The sequence below is a fragment of the Diplotaxodon limnothrissa genome, linkage group LG13 (assembly GCF_057381915.1).
Source record: "Diplotaxodon limnothrissa isolate DT_005_m linkage group LG13, D_limnothrissa_male_GT1.1, whole genome shotgun sequence".
NCBI lineage: Eukaryota > Metazoa > Chordata > Actinopteri > Cichliformes > Cichlidae > Diplotaxodon > Diplotaxodon limnothrissa.
In genome coordinates, this window is record NC_140608.1 from 4,132,343 (window position 1) to 4,160,098 (window position 27,756).

The 27,756-nt window shown below is 41.2% G+C and overlaps 1 protein-coding gene across 1 annotated transcript; it reads right to left on the reverse strand.

The window, feature by feature from the left end:
* Window positions 1-897: 897 nt before the first annotated feature.
* Window positions 898-27,724, reverse strand: LOC146619696 (sprouty-related, EVH1 domain-containing protein 2-like). The gene is made up of 6 exons (XM_085369663.1): window positions 27,156-27,724; window positions 11,904-12,096; window positions 11,633-11,801; window positions 10,493-10,557; window positions 4,650-4,799; window positions 898-4,543 (listed from the first exon to the last, which is right to left on the reverse strand). Exons 1-6 carry the CDS (start codon window positions 27,179-27,181, stop codon window positions 3,758-3,760), a joined length of 1,389 nt encoding a protein of 462 aa, XP_085225789.1. The 5' UTR covers window positions 27,182-27,724; the 3' UTR covers window positions 898-3,757.
* Window positions 27,725-27,756: the final 32 nt, after the last annotated feature.

Below are 27,756 nucleotides of genomic sequence, written 5' to 3' on the forward strand. Positions count from 1 at the left end.
TTACGGATTTAAAAGTTGAAGATACAGTTGCTTCAGCATACTTTTTTGATTGCCTGAAGTAGGGTCATTGTAGTGTCACTGTTGTTTTGGAGCACACTGGGGAGACCACGGCCATTGGGGAGGGCTGTTGCAATGAGGGGCTGTGCTTCATGTGCAATGATTCCTAGGTGGGTGGTACATGTCAAAGTAAAAACCACATGGATAAACTTTTAAGCATACCACTGAATTCTAAACCTCCAGGTGATTTTAACACTGCTGATTTCTGTATGAACAAATGAAAAAAATATATAACTTAATTTTATTTCAGCTTTACAAACTTATCAGTAATGGCATAACTGATGTGTGCTTACAGTTACAATAACGTATCTCCTACTTTTACTGATGGGTTGAGTATAACAGTTTGTATAGTCAGTATATTGTAATTAGCTAACTGTTTCAGTTGTTCATAGCTAATCGTTTCATGAGTAAAAACAGGACGTCAACCACCTTGCCACTAGGAAAAAATCAATGGCTGCCCAGTGACTGAATTATTGAGACTGTTTTAGAAGTAGTTTCCATGAAGATCTGGTTGCTCAGAGGTTGACTGTGCAACATCCTTATCCTTTGGGGGACCACTTCTGATTGCGAGTGCAGTTGCTTGCTTGCCTGTCTCGAAACAACTGGAGTCTGTCCCAGAGTTAGCACTCTCAGACAGATCGGTCAATGATCGATCTTTTTTTATAAATGTAGACAGACTGCCAGCATATTGCAATCGGTGAGTTAGTCTGCACTGCAATAGGACACTTGACTCAACTGGTTATGAGCTGGTTACATTCCAATATCAACAGAAGATTGTTGTGGGATCGTCAAGGAAAGACTAGAATAAAGCTGTAGACTTCTTTTTTAAAAATCGTTTTCTCTCATTTTATTGGAGGCGGAAGGTAAGACACACATTTCACTTTTCTCACAAACCTGGCCACCCTTCAGTATCTACAAAGTACTTCCTGTTCCTTCTTGAAAAGCAAGAACTACATCCATTGTACATGTTAGAAACAGTTATTTAAAAAAAATAGAAATAAAAATGTACAACATACACTTGATATATATAATATAATTTTTTGCTCTTTTTTACAGAGGTAAAAATACTAAGCATAAAAAATGGGTCTAATTCAATACAGGGAGTTGTTTCTTAAATTTTTCAATTTAAATACACAAGGAGATAATGAGGATGCGTTCAGGCACTTGTAAATGGCTCTGCATGTGAGAACACCAAACAAGATGGAGGTAAAAGATGACACACATACGCACACTCTTTCCAATCTGATTGGCCCCTGCCCCTGATCGATCAATTACAGCATCTGAATCTACTCAGAAGGTGTCCATATGTCATAGCATATTCAGCTGATCCCAGTAGCTTTGGATCAAGGAGCAGAAAAGGATGAGCAGATCTGGAATATACGCCAACACGCAAACACACACACCAACAACATACAAACTGGTACACAGGACAGGATGTATGACAAAGATACCACTGGGGAAGGAAAAAGGACATCCTCAGGCATTCTGTAGTTCGACTACAGTAAGTGACATTTCCTTGGCAAAACAATCAGGGATGGATGTTTGTTTCCAGAATTTCACGTTTTTCAGACTCCTGATCTTTTCCGATGGGATCCTGCTGATGTCCTGCGTCTCTTTATTTTTAAAAATCTCATTGTGTTTGCGTTCTGATCCTCAATGCTGCCATCACCCAGGCTTAGATGAATCATCTAGCACCGGAGTGGTTGTACTTTTAGTGTTGCACTCTTATTGTGAGGGCGTGATGGGCCAGCTGCAGCATCACAAACCACGACAACTGAACTGACTATAACGTTTTTTGTTCTTTTTGAAATGTAGTCATGCCATATTCAAGCATGACTTTACTCTCTTTGTGCTTAGGATGATACAACAGATCTGGGATTGAAGGGAACGAGTGCTGCTATAGGACTGAGAAGAACAGCACATACATGTGTCACATGTGGTTTCAGCAAGTTAATCTCTGGATTAAAACACCACATTCTGCGCTTAAGGGAATAGTTTGACATTATGGATTCAACTTAGACCCTCTGATGGATGGTTTCTGGTGCCTTCTAAGACAGCCAGACAGGCCATTTCTACTGCTTCCAGTGTTTACGCAAAGCTAAGCTAACCACATCCCGCATCTAGGTTACATTTTTATTTATCACACAGACGCTATTGCACGTCTTATCTGTGTGTGCTTCCTAAAATGTCAAACTTTTCTTTACAATTTTATAAATCAGACTCGTCACATTGCTGAACTGACATACATAGTGGAAAAAACACAAACCCAAAAACCCACAAGTCCCATGTTTTAAAAAGTCAGCATTAATGTTTTACCTTTATTCATTTTTTTTTGGGAGTGATTTTGGATGTTTTCAATAGAGTTGTACGAGTTTTGGCATTTGCTTTTGCACATAAATGACAGGCGGGGGAGAGGTGATTGTACTTCGCTGGCAAACTAAAATCCATAGTTTACATGCTCTTTTTTTAAAAGAGTTTCTTTTTTATTACAAAAATAGATTAAATGGAGTTTCAAAGAACATGTGGTGAGACTTGATTGAGCCATAACCAAGCTCACACTTTTCGCTATAGCAGACATCTTAAAAGAGACGAGTGAGACTCCACATTTTAAGGCATATGGGCACCAATTTAAACGGTATCGGATTGATTTTTCAGTCCTTGATGTAACACAGACCGCTGGCTAAGGTTCTGCAAAGAACAAGAAAAAAAAAAAAAAAAAAAATCACACTACTCCAAGTGCACTGTAAGTAAAAATGAGCCAAAATCTGACTGGAATAAGACTCAGTGGGTTCCCGGTTCAGGCGATTTTAGGCACTGTTTGAAATAATGTTTGAAAGGAGCAGGGGCGGATGCTAGCGTGACTTGAGGCACCGTCTCATTCAGTGAATGAATCATAGCCCAGCACCCTTTTGATGGTGGATCAATTTAAGAGAGAAAAATAAATAGGATGAAAGCTTGAATCTTTGGGATATTAGACGAAGATTAAGATGAGTACCACGTTTGCCTCGGTGAACAAAGAAGACGTTGATGGTGGAGAGCTATGTAGACTATATACATGAGCTTTACTATAAGCTGCAGTACAGACAACAAAAGGCCTAGGCGCACAAGCATGCACATATACCATCAACGCACACACACGCGCACACTAACACACATGCGCAAAGAGATGTAGTGTTTGATGTCTCGTGTTGCTGGAGTTGAGCTGAGCGGGCCTGATATTGGAATAGAGTATAAACAAAATGGCCACGCGTACATCAAAGGAGAGAATGAAAAACAGGACAAAGAAACAATTCAAGTTCTTTGACGCCGAGTCAGTGTACAAATATAACAATATAAAGTACCTGCATATGTGATACATGACATATAGGTCAGCTATAAAAAAAAAAAAAAGGCCCCCTGAAAAAGAGTGCTCTCTCACTAGAAACAGAGCAAATGGCCACGTGGAGAGCTGAGAGAACTGTCTGCCGTAAGGGGGAGCTTATCTTCCCAGGCCGTTCAGAAAATGCACCAGCAGTTTTTTTCTTTTTTGGCTTATTTCAGTGTCTGGAATTTGTAGAGAAACCCAGAGAAAACAAGGCAAGAGAGTAAGCAGCCATGACCACTTGTCCCTTCTGTTCGTTTCCCCATCCTTCCCTTTCCCTGTCCTTGCATTGGGTTTAGGTTTGAGTCGTGTCCCTCTGAGGTTTCAAAGCACGGCCGCTCAGCTCAGGGCCTTGTGTCGACCTCCGCAGCAGCCGCATGCAAGCCCTACCTGGTGGCAAGCGTGGAGAGGTGGGTAGAGGCAGAGGCAGGGCGCCACCAAAGACAAACCAAACAGGGCTAACCAGCGCGTGCCCAGACAGCCTCCCCCGCTACCCTCGCCCCCGTCACAGGAGCAGGCGTCTGAGTAGTCCCCCTCTGGGTCAGACATGCAGTGGTAGAGCATGGTGTCTGCCAGCCACATGCAGCTGACCCGTCGGATGCACATGCGCACCGGGTCTGGAGCATCCTGGCACCTACCTCTCCGGTTGCTGGAGAGGTAAAAAGCCTCACCGCAGTGCTCACACTGAGCACGCTCCATTCTGTCATCCTTCTGCCCCTTCCCACCATTGGTGGATGAAGAGGAGCTCGGGAGTAGGGAGCGAGGCTGACTGGACACCACAGACGGGAACTGCTGGCGATACGAGACGTTTTGGCCCTTACTGTTTAAGGGTCCAAGGGAGGGATCAGAGTCTGAGGGCGACAGGGCCGGTGCCAGCGGGTACGTGTAGTCGTGCTTCTGCGCCTCTGTCTTGTCAAAGTGGACATTGGGCTCAGGGTCGTCCATGTTGATGAATTTGTCACGCACTGTTGTGTGGCGGTAGTCCTCGTAGCCGGTGAGCCAGGAGCGATCTGAGTGGCGTCCACGATGACGCTCGGCGGGCCGCTCCCAGCTGCGCTCCCGAGGGTTGATGCGGACGATTTCCTCGTCCTCGAAGGTGACATGGCGGGGAATCCGAGACAATGGCTAAACAACAGAGAGAGTATATAACATAAACAACACTGGCAGTAATTCACTCATAAAATATATGTATAAAATATGTATGGATACAGCTTAGCCGTGTTTGTCTCACCTGGTCCAAGTAGTAGTGGTCTGAGAGCCGATAGGGATCGTGGCGAAATCCCAGCGGGCACTTGTGTCTCTGGGGAAGGGGCGAGGACTCGAGCGGCTGCAGAGAGGTCTCCAGTTTCTGGGAGGAGTTGGATGAGCTGTCTGTGGTATTCTGAGGTGACAAACAAACACAGGATGCAGGCTGAAAAGCTGATTTCTGATTGCACACGTCAAACAAATAGTGAGAGAGGACACCCTGATTGGACAAACAAAAACAGGAAGCCTCCATGCAGCACTGATTGGAAAAACAGGAAGTGTGAGCTCTGTTTTCCAATCCACTTTTGGACTGCTATATGCGAGTTAAGCTTTTACTAACAACACCTGCCACAAAGAATCACTTACGAAAACATTGCAGGAACCATCACACCTAAAATCACAATTAAATTAACCACTTTGATTTAATTTATTTTTTTAACATATTTTCACAGCAAAAACTCTTATCTGACTCAGTATGAATATATTGTCTTATATATTCATATGAACTGGGTATTTGACAATAAAAGTAAAAGGGAATCAATTAAATTAACATTTTTTTAAAATGACTGAAAACAAGAAACCTAAGCATTCATGAAGATCAAGTGACTGATACAAAATATTCCTAAATCCAAAAAAGTGGAAACAGAAGCATCCTTTAAAATGTTTTTTTAAAGTCTGCAGAAAAACTGTACACACACCATATCCACAGGCTCACCTTTTAAGCCTCTACACATCATCTCCTTCTCCCCAGTCAACCTGTCCTCCTTTCCTCAATCGCACTTTCTCCACATTCCACCTTTCCTTCTCCCTTTTCCACCTCTCCACGCATGTGTGTGCACATGTGAACAGTATCCCGTCTCCTTTCCGCTAAAGTCTATCAGGGCTCCAGTCCAACTCAAACACTGGCCAGACACAAGACAGTCAGACCGCTGCCGATTTCAGACATGCACAATGGGGGTCAGCCTCTGTTAGCCACCAGCTGATAGGCAAGGACTCCTTTTGTCTAATCATATCAGCATTGTAATATGAGTGCATGTATTGTAGATGTGTTTAGCCGCGGGGCAAAGGGTGCAGGTGTTTCTGTTTGAGAAGCTGTGCTTGAAATGTATCCTCTGCATTTTGTCTTGCTTTGGGGAAGACTGGTCACAAGAAGTCAATGGCAAGAACGATTTTTTGCATGTCTTACTTTTTCTTGACCATCTTCTCTTAGCTATCTGCAACAGCTGTGAGATTTCCAACATGTTTTCCCAGAAATGTTATTTCACAAATTAGATTCGATTTTTTTTTTTAATTCAAACTATCCAACTTCTCTTCAACTATTACTGGACAGATATACAAAAAGCTAGATCTGCCTTAGAGAGGGGTGGCTGTAGATGCAAGGAATTTTCTATTAATGGCAACTACTTTTGTCATTTTGGAGATATAATAAAGTGTCCTTGAGCAAAGCAATGAACCCAGAATTGCTACCGTTGGAGGCGACATTATGTGTATAGGCAATGGTCATGCCTTTGAGCTTACATGCTTACACTAACATGCCAACATGCTAATGATAATATTTCTAACATGTAAAACTCTATGCTTACCACTCCAGCTGTTAGCATGCTGTCCTTACATAATACAGCTAATTGTGCAATTCAATATATTAAAATTTCTGAATTGCTTACAAACAAATCACAGAAAACAAACACAAAAAGAAACCACACGAACAAACGCCAATCAAGGCATGATTGGTGAATGAACTTCTAGAAGGCAAGATAAAGAGAAGTTCACACCTCATTCAATAACAGAAGTTATGCATTTAATCATCATTAACACTGAATATCAGAGAAATCTCTGAATGAAAGAAACAAGGTCAAGACCAAAAATAATCGGCTGTGATCTTTGAGTCTAAAGTGGAAATCACTTCACAGGCTCAGGAACACTTCAGGTAACATCAGGGAGGTGATTTAAAACCGTCCTGTGCAAAGACATTTTGCACATACTGGGATTTTGGAGGATGCAGAGTAGGAGTAGCTCATTTGGACACCATATCCTCCGGGCTAAGAGGGGGCAGCCTGTTCAGCTTGTTATCAGATCTCAGGACCTGTGATATTGTGACATTATAAAACTGAGCAACTGAAATTCTGTGGTGACCAAGAATGTGAAAACATTATGCTTTCAAAACTACAGCAAGTAATCCGGGAAAGATGTCTCATCCTGTACTTTGGGAAATATCTTAATGGATTTCTGTACCAACACCTGATAGTTTGTTTTTAAATGAAATGTGAAGTTTTAAGGATTTGCAAATTCCACTTTTATTTGGAAGCTACTGACATCATTTAGAATTTCTAAAACTATTCCTAAACTATTCTCCCCCCCCCCCCCCCCCCACCACCAAAAAAATATAAATATTTGGCACTCCAATAAGCCTAAATCCAATGCTGCAAACTATTCTGCAGAACTATATGACCCAGATCTGATGTGTGTGTGTGTGTGTGTGTGTGTGTGTGTGTCTGTCTTGCTGAAGCTATCCCCATTATATCCTACTCCCCACATGGATACTGCCATGCTGAGAATTTCCCCTTAGCTTTCTTACAAAGCCCTCAGAGCAGCCTGCCAAAAATAACATAACATGCTGCCTCAGCTTTGGGCTCCGCCCCCTGGCGAAGCCATTATTGGGGGAGGAGTTGGTATGGTTGAAACCAGTCTGACTCTGGCCTCCATGGCTGCATCTAATTCAAAACACAGACCAGACTTTCAGCTGCAAGCTCAGACTGCACAAGAGGACAGGGAGACAAAGGGAGGAGTTGAGGGGGAGAGTTTGTATTTCTGGACATCCTCTCTCTCTATATATTCTGGTCCAAGGCTGGACAGAGGGCATTTCAAGTTATTTTCTGACACAAAACATGCCCCGACTCAAAGCTCGGGAGGATTCATCCTTCAACAGGCCTGTCTCGCTCTCCTGGGATGAGCCCAGAATTGCATCTATAGCTTTCACTCCCCCTGTTGTGAATGAGCCAAAATAGAGACAGAGAGGGGAGATGTGCTGAAGGGAGGGACAGAGGAAGGGTTAGGTTAAGTTTAGGTTTGGCGAACGAGGAATCATTTAGGGAAGTATGTCCATCCTATCCCCCAAGCCCATCCAACCATCCTCCCCCATCCCTCCAAAGGCTGTAAATTTGCTCCAGCATTTCCCTCTGTCTACGACCGCCTGCCTCACTAACTGCCACCGCCGCCGCTGCTAACTTTAGGAAAGGTCATTAGCACAGAAGAACACAAGCAGCACTAAACCCCTCATGTTCCACCTGTGATTTTACAGTCATGACACTTTGCAACGTTTCATTAGAAGAGGAGTAACTTTTTGACATGTTCTATAAGGCTGTTGTTGTTATATTCATGTTTAGGGGTTTTATATTCCAATATGCTATGCAGCAGTCGTCAGGTAGAAAAATACAGAGATGTTGAGAGAGAAACCCTAAAAATGGGCAGGGAAGACACAAATCGAGGCAGTAATTGTTTCCCCCTGGTTTCATTCATGAGTCCAGTTGGATCCTGACAATACTCGAGTGTCTTTCTGAATGTCTGTGGGGAAATATTCCCCGTAACTTTTATTTTTTTAATATCTGGCACAAGCATAAGATTCAGAATCAGACCCAACATGTAGCCTATTTTTGTTTTTAATTCCACTATGTTTTTTAGATCACAAATACAGACTGTGTCCTAGTATTTCCTCTTATGCAGTCGCATGCTATGTGTAGGTCTGCTGGCTGTTTGCTGTAATCTTGTGGCATTTTTCAGCACAAGTTTTAAAAGCAGACGTGAGGCAATGCATAATATTTCCTCAGGCAGGCTTTGTTGGTTGCTAGCACGACTCATGCACCAAACAGGGTGAGCCTTGTGCTAAAAAATAGTTTATATTAGGCCACAAGGGAAATGGAAAAATCGAGGCTATCACACTGTTTTGTTTTATAAGTCAGTGGGGATTTAACTGAAATGGATGTGGGCTTTCTGGGTCTTCATTTGTGGAGAAAAAAAGGTCAATTTTATGGAACAATACCCATGAATTGCCGTGGATTTGTTGCACTTTTAGCCTCTCTGTTAGCGAAAACCTGCTGCTCCATTTCAGGGGATTGCTCTGCCCTCCGACAGTGCTGTAGTCCCCCCACTCCTCAAGTGTTTGTATGCATCTCTGTGGTGGCTGTGTGCTCCCAGCACAGCACCTATTAGTCTTGGCCCGTACAGACAGCTCGAGTCAAAGATGAACCACGAGGCACTTCCTCTCGTAAATCACCGGCCCTGCGCTAAGCTGGGAAACAGCTGCTAACTGCTAGTTTGGTAGTGTTTCTCTGTTTCAAATGGGAGAGGGATGGCGCGGGTGGGGGAGGGGGGTGGGGTCACCAGGAGAGTGGGAGCTTTTGGGACACAGGAAGTGACCTTGTGACCCTGCCTGCTGGCCCTTGTGTCAGATTACGGGAGGGTGTGTGTGTGTATGTGTGCATACATTTCCTGTACTGTGGCAGGTATAGATGACCGGCAGCGAATACTCTGTGAACTCCTGAGCAGACCTAATTTTTGAACGATGGATGAAATAAATTTGATCAGTGTGTGCTCCAGACCAGATCCTAATTTTGCTGCCTCCTTCTCCAGTTATGAAGAGTGGAACTTCTAAGATAGGACTAGTGCAGTCAAGGTAACACACATGGAGGTCTACACCTAAAAAGCCATTCAGACTAACATCCGACCTGCATTAAAACAAGGCTTGTAGCGGTGCTGGAAAAGGCGTGTTGTTTAAAGTACTGGATAGACATGAAATGTGATCCAGGAAGTCCAGTTTCAGCGTTTTAACCCCTAATGAACGGCACAGCACTGTGCAACAGCTTATAATGTTCACAACAGCGTTTTATAACTCTAGAAAGTTATCACAGCAGCAATTATTTTCTGTTTTGTTGCACTGATAGTTAGGTAAACACAGTGTGTACAAAGTAATCCAGGAATGTGTTCCTTTCCAGATGACATTGTGAGAAATGATGCTGTGTTGACAAAAACCTGGCTCAGCTTTTGCCTTTGAGTAATACCACACAGACCACTGAGGCACACTACTTCTGTTTACCTCATGATGGTAGTGAGAGATTAATTTTCAGAGCAGTGAAGTTCTCACACACAACATTAAAAAGGTTTTGCAGTGGTTTGATGTCTGAAAAGCTCCAACTCTGTCTAATCTGTAGTACAGAGCAGCTGGCTGAGTCTACGGCCAGTTGTTTTTATTTAGAGCCTTTTACTGCATGATTTCTATCACTGCCAGGGTGTTGGTTTAGTTTGTTTGTGTTAGCAGGATGACTCAAACGGATACGAGATTTGCATGAACATTTTACCAGAGATCGGGCCTTAAGCATTTGATTTGGATCTTTCCATTCAGAGTTGATGTGTACTTTGCCAGCAGAGAGCCTACAGAGCACATGGATGACGCCGTGAACTGGGATGAATAATTTTGATGATCTTTTGGATCTAGCAGTTCAATTGTAGTGGTGACTAGAGCCACTAGGTGTTGGCTTCTTCTTTTCTGTGGTGGAGACTAAAGCTGAGAGTTGTATACAGACATCACAGAGACTTTTATTATGTATGACCAGCGATTATGGTGCTGTGAAGACCTGACATTGTATAGATGATATTATCCGTGTGATCCTGAAGCCCATTTTAGGTAAGCTAGCCGTATTTTGTTGCAAAATCTTTACGCACACAACCACACATTCAATCTACTGTGTCCACAACAAACTGAAACTTAGTAATGCCGCCTGCTGTGAGTCAAAAGTTGTGACCATCATAGTTATTAATGCAAAATAAAGTGCTTACAGTAAAGACGTCATCGTCACCCAGCTCCCCCTCATTCTGCAGTGCCGTAGAGGAGGTCGTGGAGCCTACAGACAGGAGAAGGGAATAAACTTTATTTCAGGTTGTTTAATTTTTACATACAACAAAGAATCTTTTGACGTCCTTTGATAACGTCATGGCAATCAAATAGCTCCTGACTTCCTCATCCTGTCCCTTACCAAAATTTTTTAACTTGACAAAAAACAAACTTTACTTTCTGGTACACGTTCCTCCACATACTTAACCTTCATTCATGTCCTTGCCAAGACTAACTGGTTATACCGGTGGATTGTGTTATGCTTTAAAACTTCAAACCTTGAACCAGCTAGTGAGTGTCTTATGCATTAAGTAGTGTGGTTTCCTTTTCTTTATGTAGTCGGAAAGACGCAAACAATGGTTTAGTCATAACTAGAACGTGGAATTCCTGGAGAAATAGTAGCAAGCTGCTGCAGCTTTTAAAGTTCAGGAGGAGCATGGGATTGAAACAAGAAGTCTGCCTTTAGTGGACTATGGTGGGCACACATACAGCTGTGGTCAGAAGGCTACATACACCAATTATGTACATAAATGTGACGGTAATTTTCGGCTTTGATGATTTCTTTGAACTGTCCTTTTTCCAATGATTAGCATACATCTTTAATGACTTTAAAGCAGATATGATAAGTGTATCTAAACTTCTGACCACAGCTGTAGACTGTATATAAAAGATGGACTTAGCCACCCATCACCCATGACCTAGTAAGGTTTGTTGTAAAGACTTGAGACGAGCATTTGCTGTCTTACGTTTCTGAAACCAGACCTCGAGAAAACAAAGCAGTGAAGTCTACAAAGACCGTATGCCCACTAAGCATATCTTGCTTTATCTTTCCCAGATAAGTACCATCATCTATAAAACAAATGTCCTGTTTTATACAGTAAGACTTGAAACTAACAAATGAGCCCATTAACCCAACAGGAGACTGTTTACTGACGTCGATTGACAATAAAGCTTTTCAGCTTCGGTTTGAGTGTGTTTAATTAGAGACTGGGCATATTTTAGCTCTGGAAGCTTTATAGGTGCTAGGACAGGTCTCTCTCTGTCTTGTCAAAACATTTGAATAGTTATATTGCAGCACAGTTTACCTTCAGCCAGGTCATCAATTGCCTTTCGAACTCCCCTGTCGAAAGCTCTGGCATCAGCTGGACTCTGGAAGGATAGGCCGCACCTTCTGTCTTCCACCTTCCAATGGTGAAACGTGGGCGTCGCTATGGTGTACACTAGATCCTTCCTCAGCGGGCAATCCAGGATCACCTGTTGATACGACACGCACCAACCATTTACAACATGGATCCATTTCTGATCTTTAACAGACACGTTGTTGCTCACATTCATGTATGCGTGTGTGTATTTTACCTGGTTGTCCCGCATTCGTTCACCACGGATGAAGAACTGGGAGCTGGTGGAGCCCAACACAGGTGCCAACTCTGTCGGCAGCAGGCGGCACACCCCTACCCTGCTCAGAGCTCCCCCGTCCTGATTCAGCCACCCACCGCTCGAGTCGTCCCGCGTCATCACCACCGCTTTTACACGTACGATGTAGCTGTCACTGCACAGAAAGGAAGAGAGAAGATATTAGCACAAAGATGACTGCAACGTAAATGTGTTTATATTATACCAGACAGTAGAGTGGTGATTCCAATAGATGATAAGCTCAGGATCTAATCATTTTTAACCCTTGTATTATGCTCATTAAACTTAAAACATGCTTTAAAATAAAAGCATCATCCATTATGTGAGTAGTGTGATTTTGGAGAATGTTGAGGCAGAAAAAAAATTCTCCGCAGCTATAAAGTTACACAACTTAATGCTTTAGGTTACTGGGAAACCCCCTCAAAACCTTCACTGCTGTTTATAGACTTTTTGTAGCTGCAGTCATAGAGGAACCTTAATCATATCAAAGCCGAAGCCGGCAAACTATTCTGTATTTAACAATACAAGCCTAAAATTAGTTTGTCCACAGTCAAACTGAGCTAAGCAAATTAGTGTGTACGCTAATATACTGTGAAGCGTAACTGTTTCTAAAATAGCATCAGTAAAATTTATAGCCGTATCTATCTAATCTCTTCATCAGATTCTGGTTTTGCTGCAGTGCAGTCCAGTTTGCTTGAAATGTGGCAACATGTCGAATGACAACCATTTCCTTCCACAGGAAAACCAAAGAAATGTATGAATACAAGATAACGCAAGGTCAAAGCAAAATTCACATGATTGCAAACCGAAAAATAACAGTAATATTTTCCACGCGACACAATAACTCTTTGGATAAGAAAATAACATCTTATCCCATCTTGTGAAAATTGACAATGCTTTTCTTAATGTGCATTAAGAGTTTATTCTAGAGCAGGAATCACACCCTGGCAGACTGTTTGAGGGCGTTGCAAGTCACGACTTTGCCTGGTCCTCGCTGTGCTCAAGTAGGAGGTGTTGTACCAGGACAAGTCAGTTGAATGCACACACACAAACAACCCCAAAGTTTAATGTAAATTTAATATGGTGCTATGTTGTTTTAAAACTTGTTTAAAAGTTAAACTGCTGCCATTTTAACATAAAACAGTCCACGTATTTAATAAAATGCTGTTTCAGCCCATCATCTCCTCACTAACCTCATCATATAGCTCATCACTTCTGCTCCATATTTTCCTGGAGTAACCCTCTGATTATTAGTGAAAACATCCCTTATCTTGTCGCTTTAGTGGTTGTAAACAATAAGAACTTCCCTATTTTCATATTACATGTCATATCACTTTATTTCTCTACCATCACTATAAATTAAAATAAAATTGCCTACAACAGTGGGGAGATTTGAGTGGATGTGAAGTTTTTGCAAGTCATCAAACAACAGAAAATTTAGGTTCATTATTTGATGTTCATTCACAAATTGCCTTTCCTCTTCCGTGAAGGTTAGATCCACTCATAAAATGTACATATTCCTCTTTTGTTTTTGAGAAATACTTCTGGACACATGTGAATACAAAGAAAATGATGCAAAGTGCTGTGAAAAGCATGCTAAAGCAACAGGTGGTAATAGAACCCTAACCCTGTAGAAATGTTGTGTATTTAGAAGCCTACAAACAGTAATGCAGCCCATAGTCTGACCTGAAAAAAGGGAATGAACGTGCACATTTCTGACGTTGGAGACATCTGGAAAGTCTTAACTCTGGAAGGAATTTTTCAAACGTTCAGTTTTCAGTGACTTAAAATGCATAGAAGTAAGACTAAAATACTTAGAAAAAAACAGTATGTTTTCTAAAATACCCATGTACATGTGGCAGGGCGTTAGTATGACTGTAAACTGAATTCCTTTTTTAACAAAGGGAAATTTTAGAAATAGTGTATACTTAAAAATTGCTCTCAACTGCCTGACTGATAAATCCACTAGGCACATATATTGTGTGCTCACTTAAAATACAGGACTTTTTTTTAAATCGTACTGTTGGCGAGTTTTTGCAGACACGTCAGCATCTTGCATGCAAACTGCAGCAATTAGTGGTAATAAAATAAGTCTTGAAATCGCATTTTCTGCAATTTTTTTTTTAAATTCTTGTTAATAAACGGGAATAAAAAAAAAACAATTTACTAATTACTCGTACAAAATGGCTGCAGCCTAGTTAGAAGTCCCACGTTATCCATGTTATGTCTTTTTGTTCTTTGTGCCTAAATCGGAAATGGAGTCGTCTGCACCATTTAGATGAGACAACATTGGATTGGAGCCACAAGTTATACAAGCTGACAGATAATACAGTTTATTCTATAAGAAGTACAAAGCAGATGACAAAAACTGAAACCGGAGACAATACACCGGAGGCTGATAGTAAAATACATGGTATTCTTATGTGTAAGCATGACAGTCACCACTATACGTGTACACAATGGACATGGTTGCAATCCACATGCATGTACCCATGTATGAACTATTGATGCTGTGCTGCGTGTGCGTTCATGTGTGTTTGTGTACGCGTGTGGGGGAGAAGCATGAAGAGATAACGACAAACATAAAAAGAGAGTGATGAAGTGAGGGAGGGAGGATGAGTGGGAGTGAATGAGAAAAGCGTTGTTATATAATTAGCTAACAGTACTAAGGACTCAATGCACACACACACACCTACACACACAGGTGGCAAAACTGGTTCACCAGCTCCCACCCACACACATTCATAAAATTGAGTGAATGACAGACTGACTAGGTGACAGCAGTCAAACTGCACAAACAGAAAGGCAACCAGAGATTCACCCACAACTCCTGAGCTTTTGTTTCCATTCAGAAATTTAAAGTTACTTGAATTAGAAACTCAAAGACACTACCCAAAATCTACTTGGCAAGAAATATTACTCAGTGTGAAGCATTAAAGATTTAGTGTTGTTATTGGCCGTGTGATGGACTGGCGATCTGTCCAGTATGTATGGCCTCTTTCTGTCAGCTGGGATATGATCCAGCCCCACTGCAATACTAATTAGGTATGTGGTTAGAAAGTAGACAGATGCACATGTGTTGTTTCTGGCTATAGCAATACACTCTGTAGGCAGATATTATTCATCTGCTATGTCAAGCCACAACAGGCGTAGGTAAAAATTATTATATGAGCTCTACTTTACCGTGTGGAAAAATTAAGTAGCAACAAAGGAAATAAAAATGAAATCTAAAAATAGAAATGGTGGTGTACTAATTTAAGAAAAGAAGCTTACTATTAATCATGGACAAAAAACAAGACAAGATTAATTTCAAAAGGTCAGACAGGCGGTAATATAGTTTTACATCTATATGGTTGACGATACAATACAGTTAACAAGCAGATTATGGTATGTTTGTAGTGTCAAATGTGTCTGCAAAAGGGAAACAACTAAGGATACAGAGCAGAACCACCTGACAACCACTGCTCATAAGACAAAAATATATATGTATGTATTTTCTTCCAATTAAATTGCTTTTCAATTGCTTATCTGTTTTAAACATTTATCTATAATTATCTGAGTACAAAGTATCTACTGCTTACCCATTATTTTTAGTTAATATTTCTAACCTATTCAGGTGCACTCAATCTTATAATTACATCATAATATCTGTTTTTTTCACCACCGGCACTTGAGGTCATTTTTACCCATTTAACCACTGGCTACTACAGAAGTAACCCTGGAGCATTTGCACCCCTGTTTAGGAACGACTAAGCTATTTCGGTTCATTGACATAATTTCTGCTCTTAAACTGAAAAATGTTTTTAAAAAAAAATCCACGCTCTGCTTTTATATGAAAGTACCACAGTGGTTCAACATGACTCAAACACATGTATGACATATTTCCATACAGAACCACACATCCAGGCCACCCACATACAGAAATAACACTAAATTCTGTGCTATATAAGCACATGTGCTTTAAGACACACGATACCAGCTATCAGCTCTCTGAGATGAACTTGTCACATTTTGGGCTGTCTTGTGACCCATGTTTAGAGCCCCGTCTGCCGACAGGCCCTATAATCTGTGGCGGGGACACACAGACAACCACAACCAGCAGCTACACACTAATTTAATACACTTGGAATGGTCACACATTCTTACAGACACATACATTTGGGAACTGTGAATCTAATTCTGTCCACACGAATGTTGCAAGAGGTACTGATGCTGAAAAAGGACTGCAACGCCCATTTTGAGAAAAGGTACAGTACCGTGCAAAAGTCTTGTGCCATCCTTCATTTCTTTAGGAGCCTGAGGTCCATGTATTTTTTTAAAGTGGTCTTAAGCAATAGTTCCCCAGGCTTCCTGAAAGTCAAAGGCTTTCTTTGGACATTCACTACTTTTTCTCTTATTTTCACTGCAGTACTCATACCTGACCATTTTCAAAGGAATATTCTTTTGTTAATCATTCAAGCACCTAACTCTAGGAATGAATGTTGAATAATTTAGTTTCTACACATATAGAAAGCTTAGCAAGGCACCAAGTTTTAAAATGTACATTTAAGCTTTTTGTTACTAGCAGCCTGCACAAAAATACATTATTTGCTCCTGTTTTTTTTGTTAGCTGAATCTATGAAAATTGCCCAGTATAACACAGTTTGACAGGCATAAAGTAATACTTTTGCACCAACAATGTGCTGCAGAAAAACCTTTTGGATGACATATCTGGACATGGTGCGTCGTGTGTCCCTAAAAAACAAATTTGAACTTTTTTTGTTCAAATTACCAGGAGAGTGGAATAACAGCGAGTGTCTACAGACATCTGTAAAATACGGCTGAGGCTGTGACTCTTGAGAACTTTGTACAGTACTATAGTTTGTAGACTATTTATAATCACCAATTAAAGAGGAATTCACATACGGTACACAGCATCTCTAACTGTACATGGACCATTCTAAAATATGATTGTCTAATATTTGGTGGGTTTGTGATCTCAAGCTTTAAGTTGAGACTGCAAACACTTTTCAAAGTCTCTTTGGGCGGGATAAGGGTACAGTTTGTTGCATCAGAAAATGACTTGGTTAAGAAGAAAGGCTTGCTGAGCTTACCTACCTGCTGATAAGGAAATCATGCATCACATCCATTTCTAATTTAATATGAGACTTCAGGTCAAAGGTTCAAGGTGTGTCTGGCTTCCATTTCTTAAGAAAAACAGCACTGCAGTTGCCAGCCAATTGCTTTTGTTTGCTTTGCAGTACAGCCTGACAATACCTCACAGCACCAGATTCAGCAGCTTGGCATGCAATCATACCAACAAGTTCATTGAGCTCATGGTAGCCATTACCTTAATAGAAATAAAAAAAAATCTAGGCTGGAGCACAGTTCTGTTTCAAAAAAGCTGGGATGTTGTGTAAAATATAAATAAAACATTTAATGTAATATAATCAAATTGTTAAAAGTGAAGATTTTTAGATAGTTTTTAGTAAAATGTGAGAGATTTATATAATCTGAAGAGAAACAAGATTGTGTTTCCCAATTCTTTACCAAAATGTTACATCACCTCTTCATTTACGAACACTTAACTAACATTCTCGCCTGTTAAAAGCTCAAGAGTTTTGGGTCTTTGTCATTTTTTAAGTGTATAATAAAATCCACTAAATGTTTTAAATGGCTTATAAATTTGGAGTCCAGACAGGCCAGTACTTTGCACTCTATCTATGGAGCCATGCTGTTGTTAGATGTGCAGAATGTAGTTTGGCATTAATGGACTTCCTGGGCAAAGTCGACTTTCAGCATGAATGGTGCTCTCACGTGTGCTCATTACCAACGCAGTGCACCCTAATGCAAGCTCCACACCAATATCTTGGAATTTGTAATCTGTGCTGATAACATGCAGCATGGTCTCTCACCTCTTTACCCTGGAGGTAAAGATTTTACGCCTAATATTTTCATAAAGAAATTAACACTTAACATTTTGACTGTACCAGACCACAGGACAGTTTTGGCCTCACCCAAGCTGCTATCAGAAGGCACAACTACTTGCATATTTTTCTGCTTCAAAAGGGACTCCCTACTGGTGTTAGTAGAATTTATTATTGTACATTATTAACTGTAAATTCTGTACTTGTTAAATTTACATCAGCTCATCTTTTTCCACTTGAAGGCAAGTGAAGCAAGCTGTAAACACAAAACTGACTCGTTCAGATTCACTTTCAGTTTAGCTACGTTTTTGGTCTCCACCTTCTGTGATGACAACTAAAACAAGTGTCAAGTTGCTACTGGAAACCAAAGCAATCAGCTGGCATAAGGCTCCGTAACAGTTAGTAGTGTAAATATAAAGATATGAAAATGCAAATGTCTCCCTATCCAATGGCACTGTGTACACGTGGTTCAGATATTACTGCCAAATCTTTAGAAACGATGTAAACAAACAAACAAACAGAAAACCAGAATCCTTACAGAAACATCTTTTCATTTAAATTAACACGCATTTGTTGCATTAGCTAGAACTCCATGTCCACCCTAAAAGTCTAAACAATTCAGTGTAACATGAACTTGTAAGAACAGTCTCTCCGGTTCAAGTGGTTCATTGCAGTAATCATTCTGTTCTTTTTATTTTTATGCCTGCTCCACACCTTATAAGAGAGTCATCCTAATAAGGAAATGTGATGTGGGTGGAGTACACACCTGTTGAGTGAAAACTATTTATTGCACTGTCATTGTTATTTGCCTTTATGCCTCAACTGTTTTAAATTCCCCATTTTGCTTACACTTGCTGTTGAACCACAAAAACACTGAATACACTCTTTTAGATTATACACTGTTAAAAGTGCTCCACAGATAGCCAAACCCCGACAATACTTGATGTCGTCTGTGTGTAACAATATTGCAATAAAACAGTGAAAGGGGGTCGGAAGTGCACTGGTTATCAGGCCTGGAATCCAACTCATCTTTGACAGATAAAAAAAAGGCCAGTGAGGGCAGCCCAACCATGTGTGATAACAGTGGCTATACTTCCTCTGATAAGGAATAGCTGGCCGCGCCTCTGCCTGATCAACAGAACACATACACACACCCACGTCTCTATGTACATCTGAACACAACACACATGCTCCCTGTGTCAGGAAGTGACAAAAAGGTCCATCAGAATAAGGGTTGTTTTATTGTACTGAATGCTTACAGTGTTTCACACTTCCGCCTCAGTAACTGCTGTGAGTAAGGCCACATGTAGAGCAGAGCTGATTAAATATTTCTTAAATGTTTCGACTTGATGTTTTTTGTTTCACATCACTGTAACTTTGAAATTTGTGAGTTCCTTCACTCATGTTCAGACCAAACATGTGTGAATATGTGTTAGTTTACTTCAGAGTGACCAGAAATGAAGTTGTAAGAGTGGTTAGAGATCAGCTTTAGAGATCAGTAAAATGTTATTAAGTCATATAGTTGTTCCTATATGTACAAAAATGACTGAACTGAACAAAGGTGAACATTGTGTCATTTAGATGCATTATTTAAGCTAACCGTTCTGGTTCACAAGAACGTAGAGCTTAGGGCACAAGGGTTGTGGTGGCAACCCTGAACTCCCCTATCTTCAACTCACAAGCCTCACGTCCACTGTGCACTCTTTCACCAACAAAAATTCACGCAATGAAACAAAAAGACAAAAGTAGACCCTCTAAGTTCTAAGCAAAAAAAAAAAAAAAATCTAACCAGAAAACAGCAATGCCCCTCTGTCTGCTTTCTCTCATTTTGTGATAAGGTTGCAGGCTATCAGTGTAGCTAGTCTTCATGTGCATGATAATTTCTGTGCAAAGGTGCAAGCATGGACGTCATGTGTGTGGCAATTAGACCTGGAAATGCTGACATGAAGCTATAGCAAAAAAAAGTAATATGTGGAGCATGAGGTGGACTGTTAGATTGGCAGGGCGTCAGTGGTAATGTGAGCTTTGTACCAGACTGTTGTAGTGAGGACAGAGCACACCCACAGTCTTGAGATTTGAGTAATGACTGAAAGAGAAGGTTGGAAATACAAGTAGTCAACATGCTGGGCCTTACAGACGGGGTAAGGAGCTCAGAGCTAACCAGGATGTGTGACAAACAGCTTCTGTGGAGTGGTGTGTATTTCTGATCAAATGTGTGGGCAAAAATGTGTGCTGCTATCAAAGTCTTGGTAAGACAACTCCTCGTGTCTTACAAGGCAGCTTGCTACAATTGGTGAGTAGCGTGTACATTAATTAGAGGCACGCTATAAAGCACACTGCGTAAAAACAATATGAAAATAGATTTATGAATCTCAGTAGTATGGGGAATTATCTTACAATGTTGTTCTTTCCTGTTCTGGCTTTCATTCAGAGGGCAATAGAGTGGGGGTTGGGGGTTGGGTGAAGAGAGTTCATTCACAATTATTGACACCGGAGGCTCCTCGGGGGAAGTTTGATCAGCTTTCTGTCAATCAGCTGTTGTTATATGGAACGGTCACATGTTTGGGCAGCACAAGCTGCCAGTGTGAATGAGTGCGAATGGGTCAACTGACATCAGAGAGGTCAACAATATTCAGAGAAGTGTTAAAGGAAAACATCCCATTTCCAAATGACCAGTTAGAACATGAGCGCTGAGCTATTCAGTGTTTCCGGCATTGTGTTTGTACACCAAGAGAAAGCCATCGGTGCGAAGGTGACTCTGCAGCAGCACCTCCATCTAAACATGAACTTTACTGAAATAAAGCTGATTCTAAACCTCTTAAAGGCGACTAAACCAACTTAAGACTCTTTACCAGATATCCGCTTAGGTTCCGTTAAAACCTGACACTTTGGCCACCCGTTAAGTGATCGGTGAAAGGAGGGGGGGAAACTATTTTAATCGTCTTTACATCTGTAATCTACATCTGTGCCAACTTTGGTCTTTTAATCAGGTAGATGCTCACATCTAAACTGTCAGATGTCAATGGTTTATCTTGTGATTGGTCTACCCGTGTTGCTACTCCAGGGTATTAAAGAAACGGAAAGTTATTTGCATAATAAACAGCAGGACATCTGTTCTATTTAGGCTTCGTTTAAATATACTTATTTTTACCGCTACACATGAGCGGCTGAAATCTTTCAAGATGCTGTTTGGGATTAACCAACCTCAGCTTTTCTCTTTTCATGGGTGTGGGAATACTTTTCATTTTATCCTGAAACATCTGGTTTGAAACTATGTGAAATGAAAGTGAATCTCACAAAGTGTGGTGGAACTTATTTCACAATTAAAAACCAGTTTGCTCAGCTAAGGTTAGCAAAGGTGAATAAACAAGAGATTGTTTTGTACATGACGTGAATAATAGGATCTATTGTTCTGATTTTGAATTAAATGTTTTTATTTGATTGTAACTCTACTACTAGAGTAACACTTCAATACAATCCTTATTCAGTCAGAAAACTCATGTTTGAAATGGTTTATTGCAGCAGAATAACAAAGTCCGAACTTGGGCTCCAGGCTTCTCATTCCCTGCACACACACGGAAATTAGTGAGCGATGAGTAAACATCGCCCTGGATCCCACAGGTGGATGCTGGGGTGGTGGAGGGGTTGAAAAAGCAGGCAGAAATGCACCGACATGTCTGCAGGAGAAGTGGGAAATACTTCAACTCAAATAGACCACCACATTGGGGTAGTTGTGTTTGGTGCATGATGTAAGGAGAGAGAGGTGGGTTGCACTGCCTCATGCACACTCGAACTGCGTGCATGAGGCAGTACAGCTCAAGTTTCCTGTCTGAACTAGCTCCCAGGCTTCGCTTCATTTATCGTATACCGGGCTTTGGCACAGCCCCTCAGTCCATCTATTGAAACTACCTGTTTTAGCCAACTTTATTTTAACTGGGTGCTGCTCGCAAACAAAAGATTTCAAGAGTGAGTGGGTGGCGCTCGTGCTCACAGCCTCATATGACTAACTTGACATAATACGTAGCCAAGGGCAGAAAAAACTGTCTGAAACCTAGAGTTTCACAATTACTTGTACATACGATGATCTCATTATTTGAAAAACTGAGTATGTTTAATTTGCATGGGCAACATTAAGGAAAAGTAGAGTAGGTTCCCTTTAAACTTGCAAAATAAAGTCTTAGGTCGTGTTATCAGCAAGTGTAAAAAAGTAATCAAAGTACACTCTCATTTTATCTAACACACTTGTATTATTTTAGCCATCATACAAGAAGAAAATATGGCACTGGTAGACGAAAAGCTAAATTATAAATGCCAACAGGTTTGAGATTAATAATCAGCCAGGATAACAGAAAACCCACAGTACAGTTTTATTTATCTACAAAATAACCGACTGCATGCATGCAAACTGCACTGTTTGTGTTGATTTAAGTAAATTATTAGGGTAATGAAATACCAAACCAAACTAAGCACGAACGTAAAGTGGTTATTGACGAAATGGGAGTTCACAGGGTTCACACACTGAGAAGAAGTGTGTTCAGTAACCAGCCCAATGGATTGTTCTACATGTGGTGTGACAAGCGAAAAACACAGAGTGGAGTGAATGAAAACTTGAGCTATTATAATCTTGGTCATCTAGTCAGCTGATGAGCAGAGATTAGTAAAAAAACAGACAAACAATCCGGCTCCATTGTTTAGTCTCTCGATATAAACAGCTCGGGCCATTATATAAAGGCTCCGGATAGCAACCAGTGATGAGCTGCCCTGTAAAACACAGGAAACACTGTGAAAAGGGATCTGTTCCACATGATGTGTGCATATGTGTGTGCGTGCAGAGGGAGTACAGACTGAAAGAAGAAATGCAAAAGGTCTGTAAAGGAAGTTATTATGTTAATTATGTGTATCCACATATGTGGACTTGATATTTACCCAGATATGAACCTAAATAAACTGCCGCTGTACTAACAATGATACTCAAAGTACTGCATCTGTCTTGCAGGTTGGTTAATACAAAGAGTATTTCTTATTTTAGGATATTATCGTGTTTCTGCTGTTCTAACATAGCATTAAAGAGAAGCTGCTAATCAAGCCCATCTGAGTTTCTTTCCCACCACTGAGTTGGTCGGTCTATGCATGCTTCCCAGACTGTTTTGTTATATTTATGTACTCTTGTTACAGTATATGAAAACACTGTATACATGAAAGACCAGTTAGCCATCTACAATGCAAGTTTGACAGTAGAATGCGTCCAAGCATGCTAAAATACCAACAGAAAAATTTCCAAATGAAACAAACAAACAAACAAACAAAGCCTTGCTAGGCAATGCAAAGTGACTCCCAACACATGGAGGCAAAGTCTCCTGTTTGAGTTTTGCCCTCGCTGCAATAAATCCTGCAACACATTCGGAGAACTTTTTGATGTTTAGTGATCTTACTGGTAAATGACGGATACAGTGTGAAACAACCCTTGCAAGCATTCCTAAAGCGACATACATGAGCTTTTCCACTTAAAAGAGCAGAAAAAGTTCATATTAGGTGGCAGGTAGGGTGAATGGCACAAACACATTAAAGTTAAGTCTGAACTAGGAGCATTTTATGGTTGAAATTACAAAAAGATCCTACTTTGTGTAAAATATACCCTTTCACTGTGTTCATCATGTTAGAATTCATTGGCAACCTCTGAGGGTAAAAATATGAAAGTCTGTTTCCAATACTAAAAAAAGAAAAGAAATAAAAAGTCTAAATTTTCAGTTATGTGTCTCAAAATTTCAACTTATTTTTTTACTTTTTTTTAGTGGCAGAAACAACTTTCCATGAATAATAACAATCATATAGCATCCTTAGAGAAACCCAAGGTCAATTTACACACAAAAGACAAAGGCCTCAATAAATACATTACATTTCAACTTCCATAAAAAACAAACAAACAGCCCAAATAAACATGCCAAAACAGCCCTGTAGTTCCCTGAAAGGCCACAGGGCAAACTAACTAAAAATGCGAGTCAATCGAGGTGTTAAAATGTTGAACTTTACAGCAGGACTTTAAAGCTAGAGCTTTCTTAAAAAGCTTGCACTAACTACCTATCTGAGAGTGTTCTCGTTTATTGAATTACAAAACAAGAGACAAGGCCAGCTGAGGTAACATGTACAGCCAACAAAATAGGTTTCATAACAGTGTAAGCAGTATTTCTTTAACATAACGTGCACTTGTTACAAAAGTGCAGCTCCAACATGACTAATTACGGTTCATGCACTAATGAAACGTGCTAGTGGGGACACCTCTTATGGTTTATCTTAACCTTAGCTCTACTCTGTTTTTGGCGATGAGCTTTGCCCTAAAACTCCTGTCAGGTTAATTATACTCTGTTATGTCGAATGCTGCTAATGGAGAAAAGCATTATGTGCGAGGAACAGAACAATCCTGCTGGGGGAACGTGCAGGCCTGCTAACGCCTGGGTTGGTCAATTGATGAGTGCTTTTATTCAGGGATTATATTTCGATGCTACGTTGACCTTCTCTGAATGTCACTGGACATCTCCTGTCTAATACTGACTGTGCACATGCTGACCCTGCAGCAGCTCACATTAGATCAATACGTCCTCGGCTCGTGTTGTGACTCTCGGTGCAGGGGAGAGCTTCTACTTCTATAAAAGGTAATAAATGTCCCCAGAAGGACGGTGCAAAAGAGGGACATCCTCCAAAGAGGATAGTGACATTATAGTTTAAGGTATGCAGTCAACAAAAGATCCTCTCAAAAACTATGTGTGTGCGCTACTAAACACAATGCCTGCTGATAGTAGGCTGACACATGGGCATGTGACCATGTCCATAGCATGGATCAACAAAGACAAGCTAAAGACGCACAATAAAACTGAAGCTGTAAAAGAAGCAGTGACAATGCTGCACAACATGACATAAAAAGGTGTGTCTTACTTCCTGACACACCTGTAATCCCACAAAAGGTGTAATTTCTGATAAGAAAGCCACAACACGCAAAGTTGCAGATAACAACAGCCGATCACTTCCTTCCAGTAACTGGACAATAAAAACCTTTATGAGGCCACATAGCCGAGTGGTTCACATTAAAAAAAACAATACAAAAAAGGAGATTTTGTACCGTGCAGAATAAAGTTATTACTGCAACAAAAAGCCAATTAGAGAAAGATGTGGATTAAAAAACCTTGGCCTGTTACTGGTGATTTTATTTGACTATATTCCTATTTAGATACAAACATATGGACTGCGATGGCAAATCTGCAGCTGTCAGACGTTTTGAGACAGTCTAATTCAGTCCAAAAGAAAAAAGAAAATAAAACCAAAAGATAAATTAAAATCTGGCAGCCAAAGGTTCATACATTAAAACCACCTGATGTTTATTGTGAAATACTGTGGCTCTTTGAGTGTTCCCCTAACCGATCCTGAGCAGTTTTTTTGCCATGCGGTGGCGTCTATTTTCACTTTTGTAAAGTCTTTGCCACTAAAAAAAATCTACTGTTATTGCATTTAGAAGCTTATATAGGCCGGTTTTAATGACTGCAAGAACTTTAACTGATCTTTTTGCCCATTTTAGTGTAAAATAATGAATCATAAAAACATAAAAAGGCCTCTTTTGCCAATTGATGGTCAATCAGCCACGGTTCTTTTGAGTGCTTTTTCCCATCACACCATGAGAACGCTGTTTATCAGAAACACATGACTCAGAACAAGGCCATAAAGATACAGTTAGCACAGATGTTAATACAGGAAATGCAGAGTTTCAGAAGACAGGCAAGACAGCAAAGCGTGGTTTGATTTCTTGGTTGCATCTAACACCCCACCACCACCCCAAATGTGTGTCTGGCAACATATGACAAGCAGAGACAAAGGCTTGGTCGCAGTCCCTGCTTCTTTCAAACCCTGGGACCGGGAACAGACACACATACGCTGGCTTCGTAGAGCAGAGTACGGCCGGCAGGCATGAATGGGGACGCGCTGAAGGTTAGAAGGCTTTTATGAATGAGCCGGCGTCACGCCACCGCAGCGCAAACATCCCCTCCGGTGCCCTTCGCCCTTCCACCCCCCTCAACAGATTTGCAAGGCAGGCATTCCCATCGAGCACAGCCCCGTGTAGACTGACAGAGACAGACGCTGACGATACAGCTAGGCTAACAGAGCTGTAAAAATGCAAACAGGAGCCAGTAAATTAAATAGTTTGGCAGGCCTGCTCGTATGTCTGTACATATGTTTTTTTTTCCTGACAAGGCTGCAGGATTGAAAAAGGAACAGGCTATATAATCTATATTTGTTTTGGCGCTCTGCAGCCTACACAGTGTAAAGGTAGCACAATGCATATTAATCTGCTGTTAAGCAAATTCTAAGCGTTAACCGCTTGAGTACAGGCCCATCGGTTCGCACACGAACGTATCTGTGGGCCTAGGCAGTGAACAGCTTTGTAGAAGCTATAGTTCGCAGAAGAAAAAGCACGATCCCCGCGTGTGCATGTCAAACACAACTTCGCCAGTTTCCAGTTTAGGAAAAACGGACCAGTCTCTCTTCTTTCTTTTTCTTTTTTTAAGGCTGAGTCGACGTTTACGATCGCTATTTTTTATGAATGGAGCGTGGTAGGCTATGCAAATGAGGGCGATTGAGAAAGAGATGGCGGATGAGGCATATCGGATATCTCACATCCTGTGAGACTTCCCCTTCGGTTAGAGACAAACACACAGATGTGACTAAAAACAAAGCGAAAATGTCCTTGCAATCGCCGCTCAGTGTTTTTTTTTTTTTTTTGCTTGTTTGTTTCTTCTGAGCTACGCACAAACAAAAGATTCGCGAGCTGGCCGCCGAGCGTGTATTTATAAAAGGTGTAACTTCTGGGCGTGCTGGAGTTTCTAAGTTACGCTGCAACAGGGGCCTGCTCTCTCGCTTCAGATCCTTTCAGAAAATGTTTCCGACCCACCCACGCTTATTCCCCTCCTCCTCCTCCCACTCCCCTCTCCTTTCTCTCTTGCCTTCCCAAGCCTGGAGTCTACACCGAGGTGGGGGCCCTAAAAACCCTCTTCGACAGCACTGTCAATGCATTACTTCACAGCACCATCAAACAGCAAATCCAACCAATTGAGCGTAATAATAATAATAATAAAAAGAATATTAATAAAAAGCATACACCATGAACTGATCTGCACAGAATGCACATTCCATCAAGTTGCTCCAATCACCTCTAACTTGTAGTCACGGAGGGAAGCAAGGGGGAAAAGACAGAAAAGAGAGAGCAGTAAACATATAGAGAAATCTTCTGAGTCCCAGTACTTACTCGTTTGGGTGTGTTTCTTCTATCATTTTCTCGTTTCACCTCAGGTAATGTACCACGGCGGTTGCATACTTTTCGCTTGTCATTCTTTCACCGTGGCTCCTCCGATTCTGTCTCCAATTCCGCATAAATCCCCCTGCGCCTTTGTGCGAGTGTCGGCTCTTTGCTTGCCTTCGACTGGCTGCGCCTCCGTCTTCTTTACCCCTAAAATTTTCCCCTTTTACCCCCGGAGCCACCCTCTTTCTTCTGGATCGCGAATGCCCGCTTTACTATAACTTTAACACACCATCACCTAGCATGAACGGACAATTTTGTAGCTTAATCCAGCTCCGGTCTTCTATTACACCCCCCTCCCTGCCCAAACACACTCACTCACTCACTCACTCACACTCGCACGCACTCTCTCTCTCACACACACACGGGCGCACAGGGCACACACTCCGTTTTTAAGTCCTAAGGCGCATGTTTTCACCGACGACTCCGGTTCCAGTTGTGCGTAAAAAGCGCGTCGTCGCTGCTGTTACCGAGGGGTGGCCCCGCTAGAGCCCCATCTCTCTCTACTCCATGTTGGATTGCAGGCGGCCGAGAAGCTCCAACGACGCCG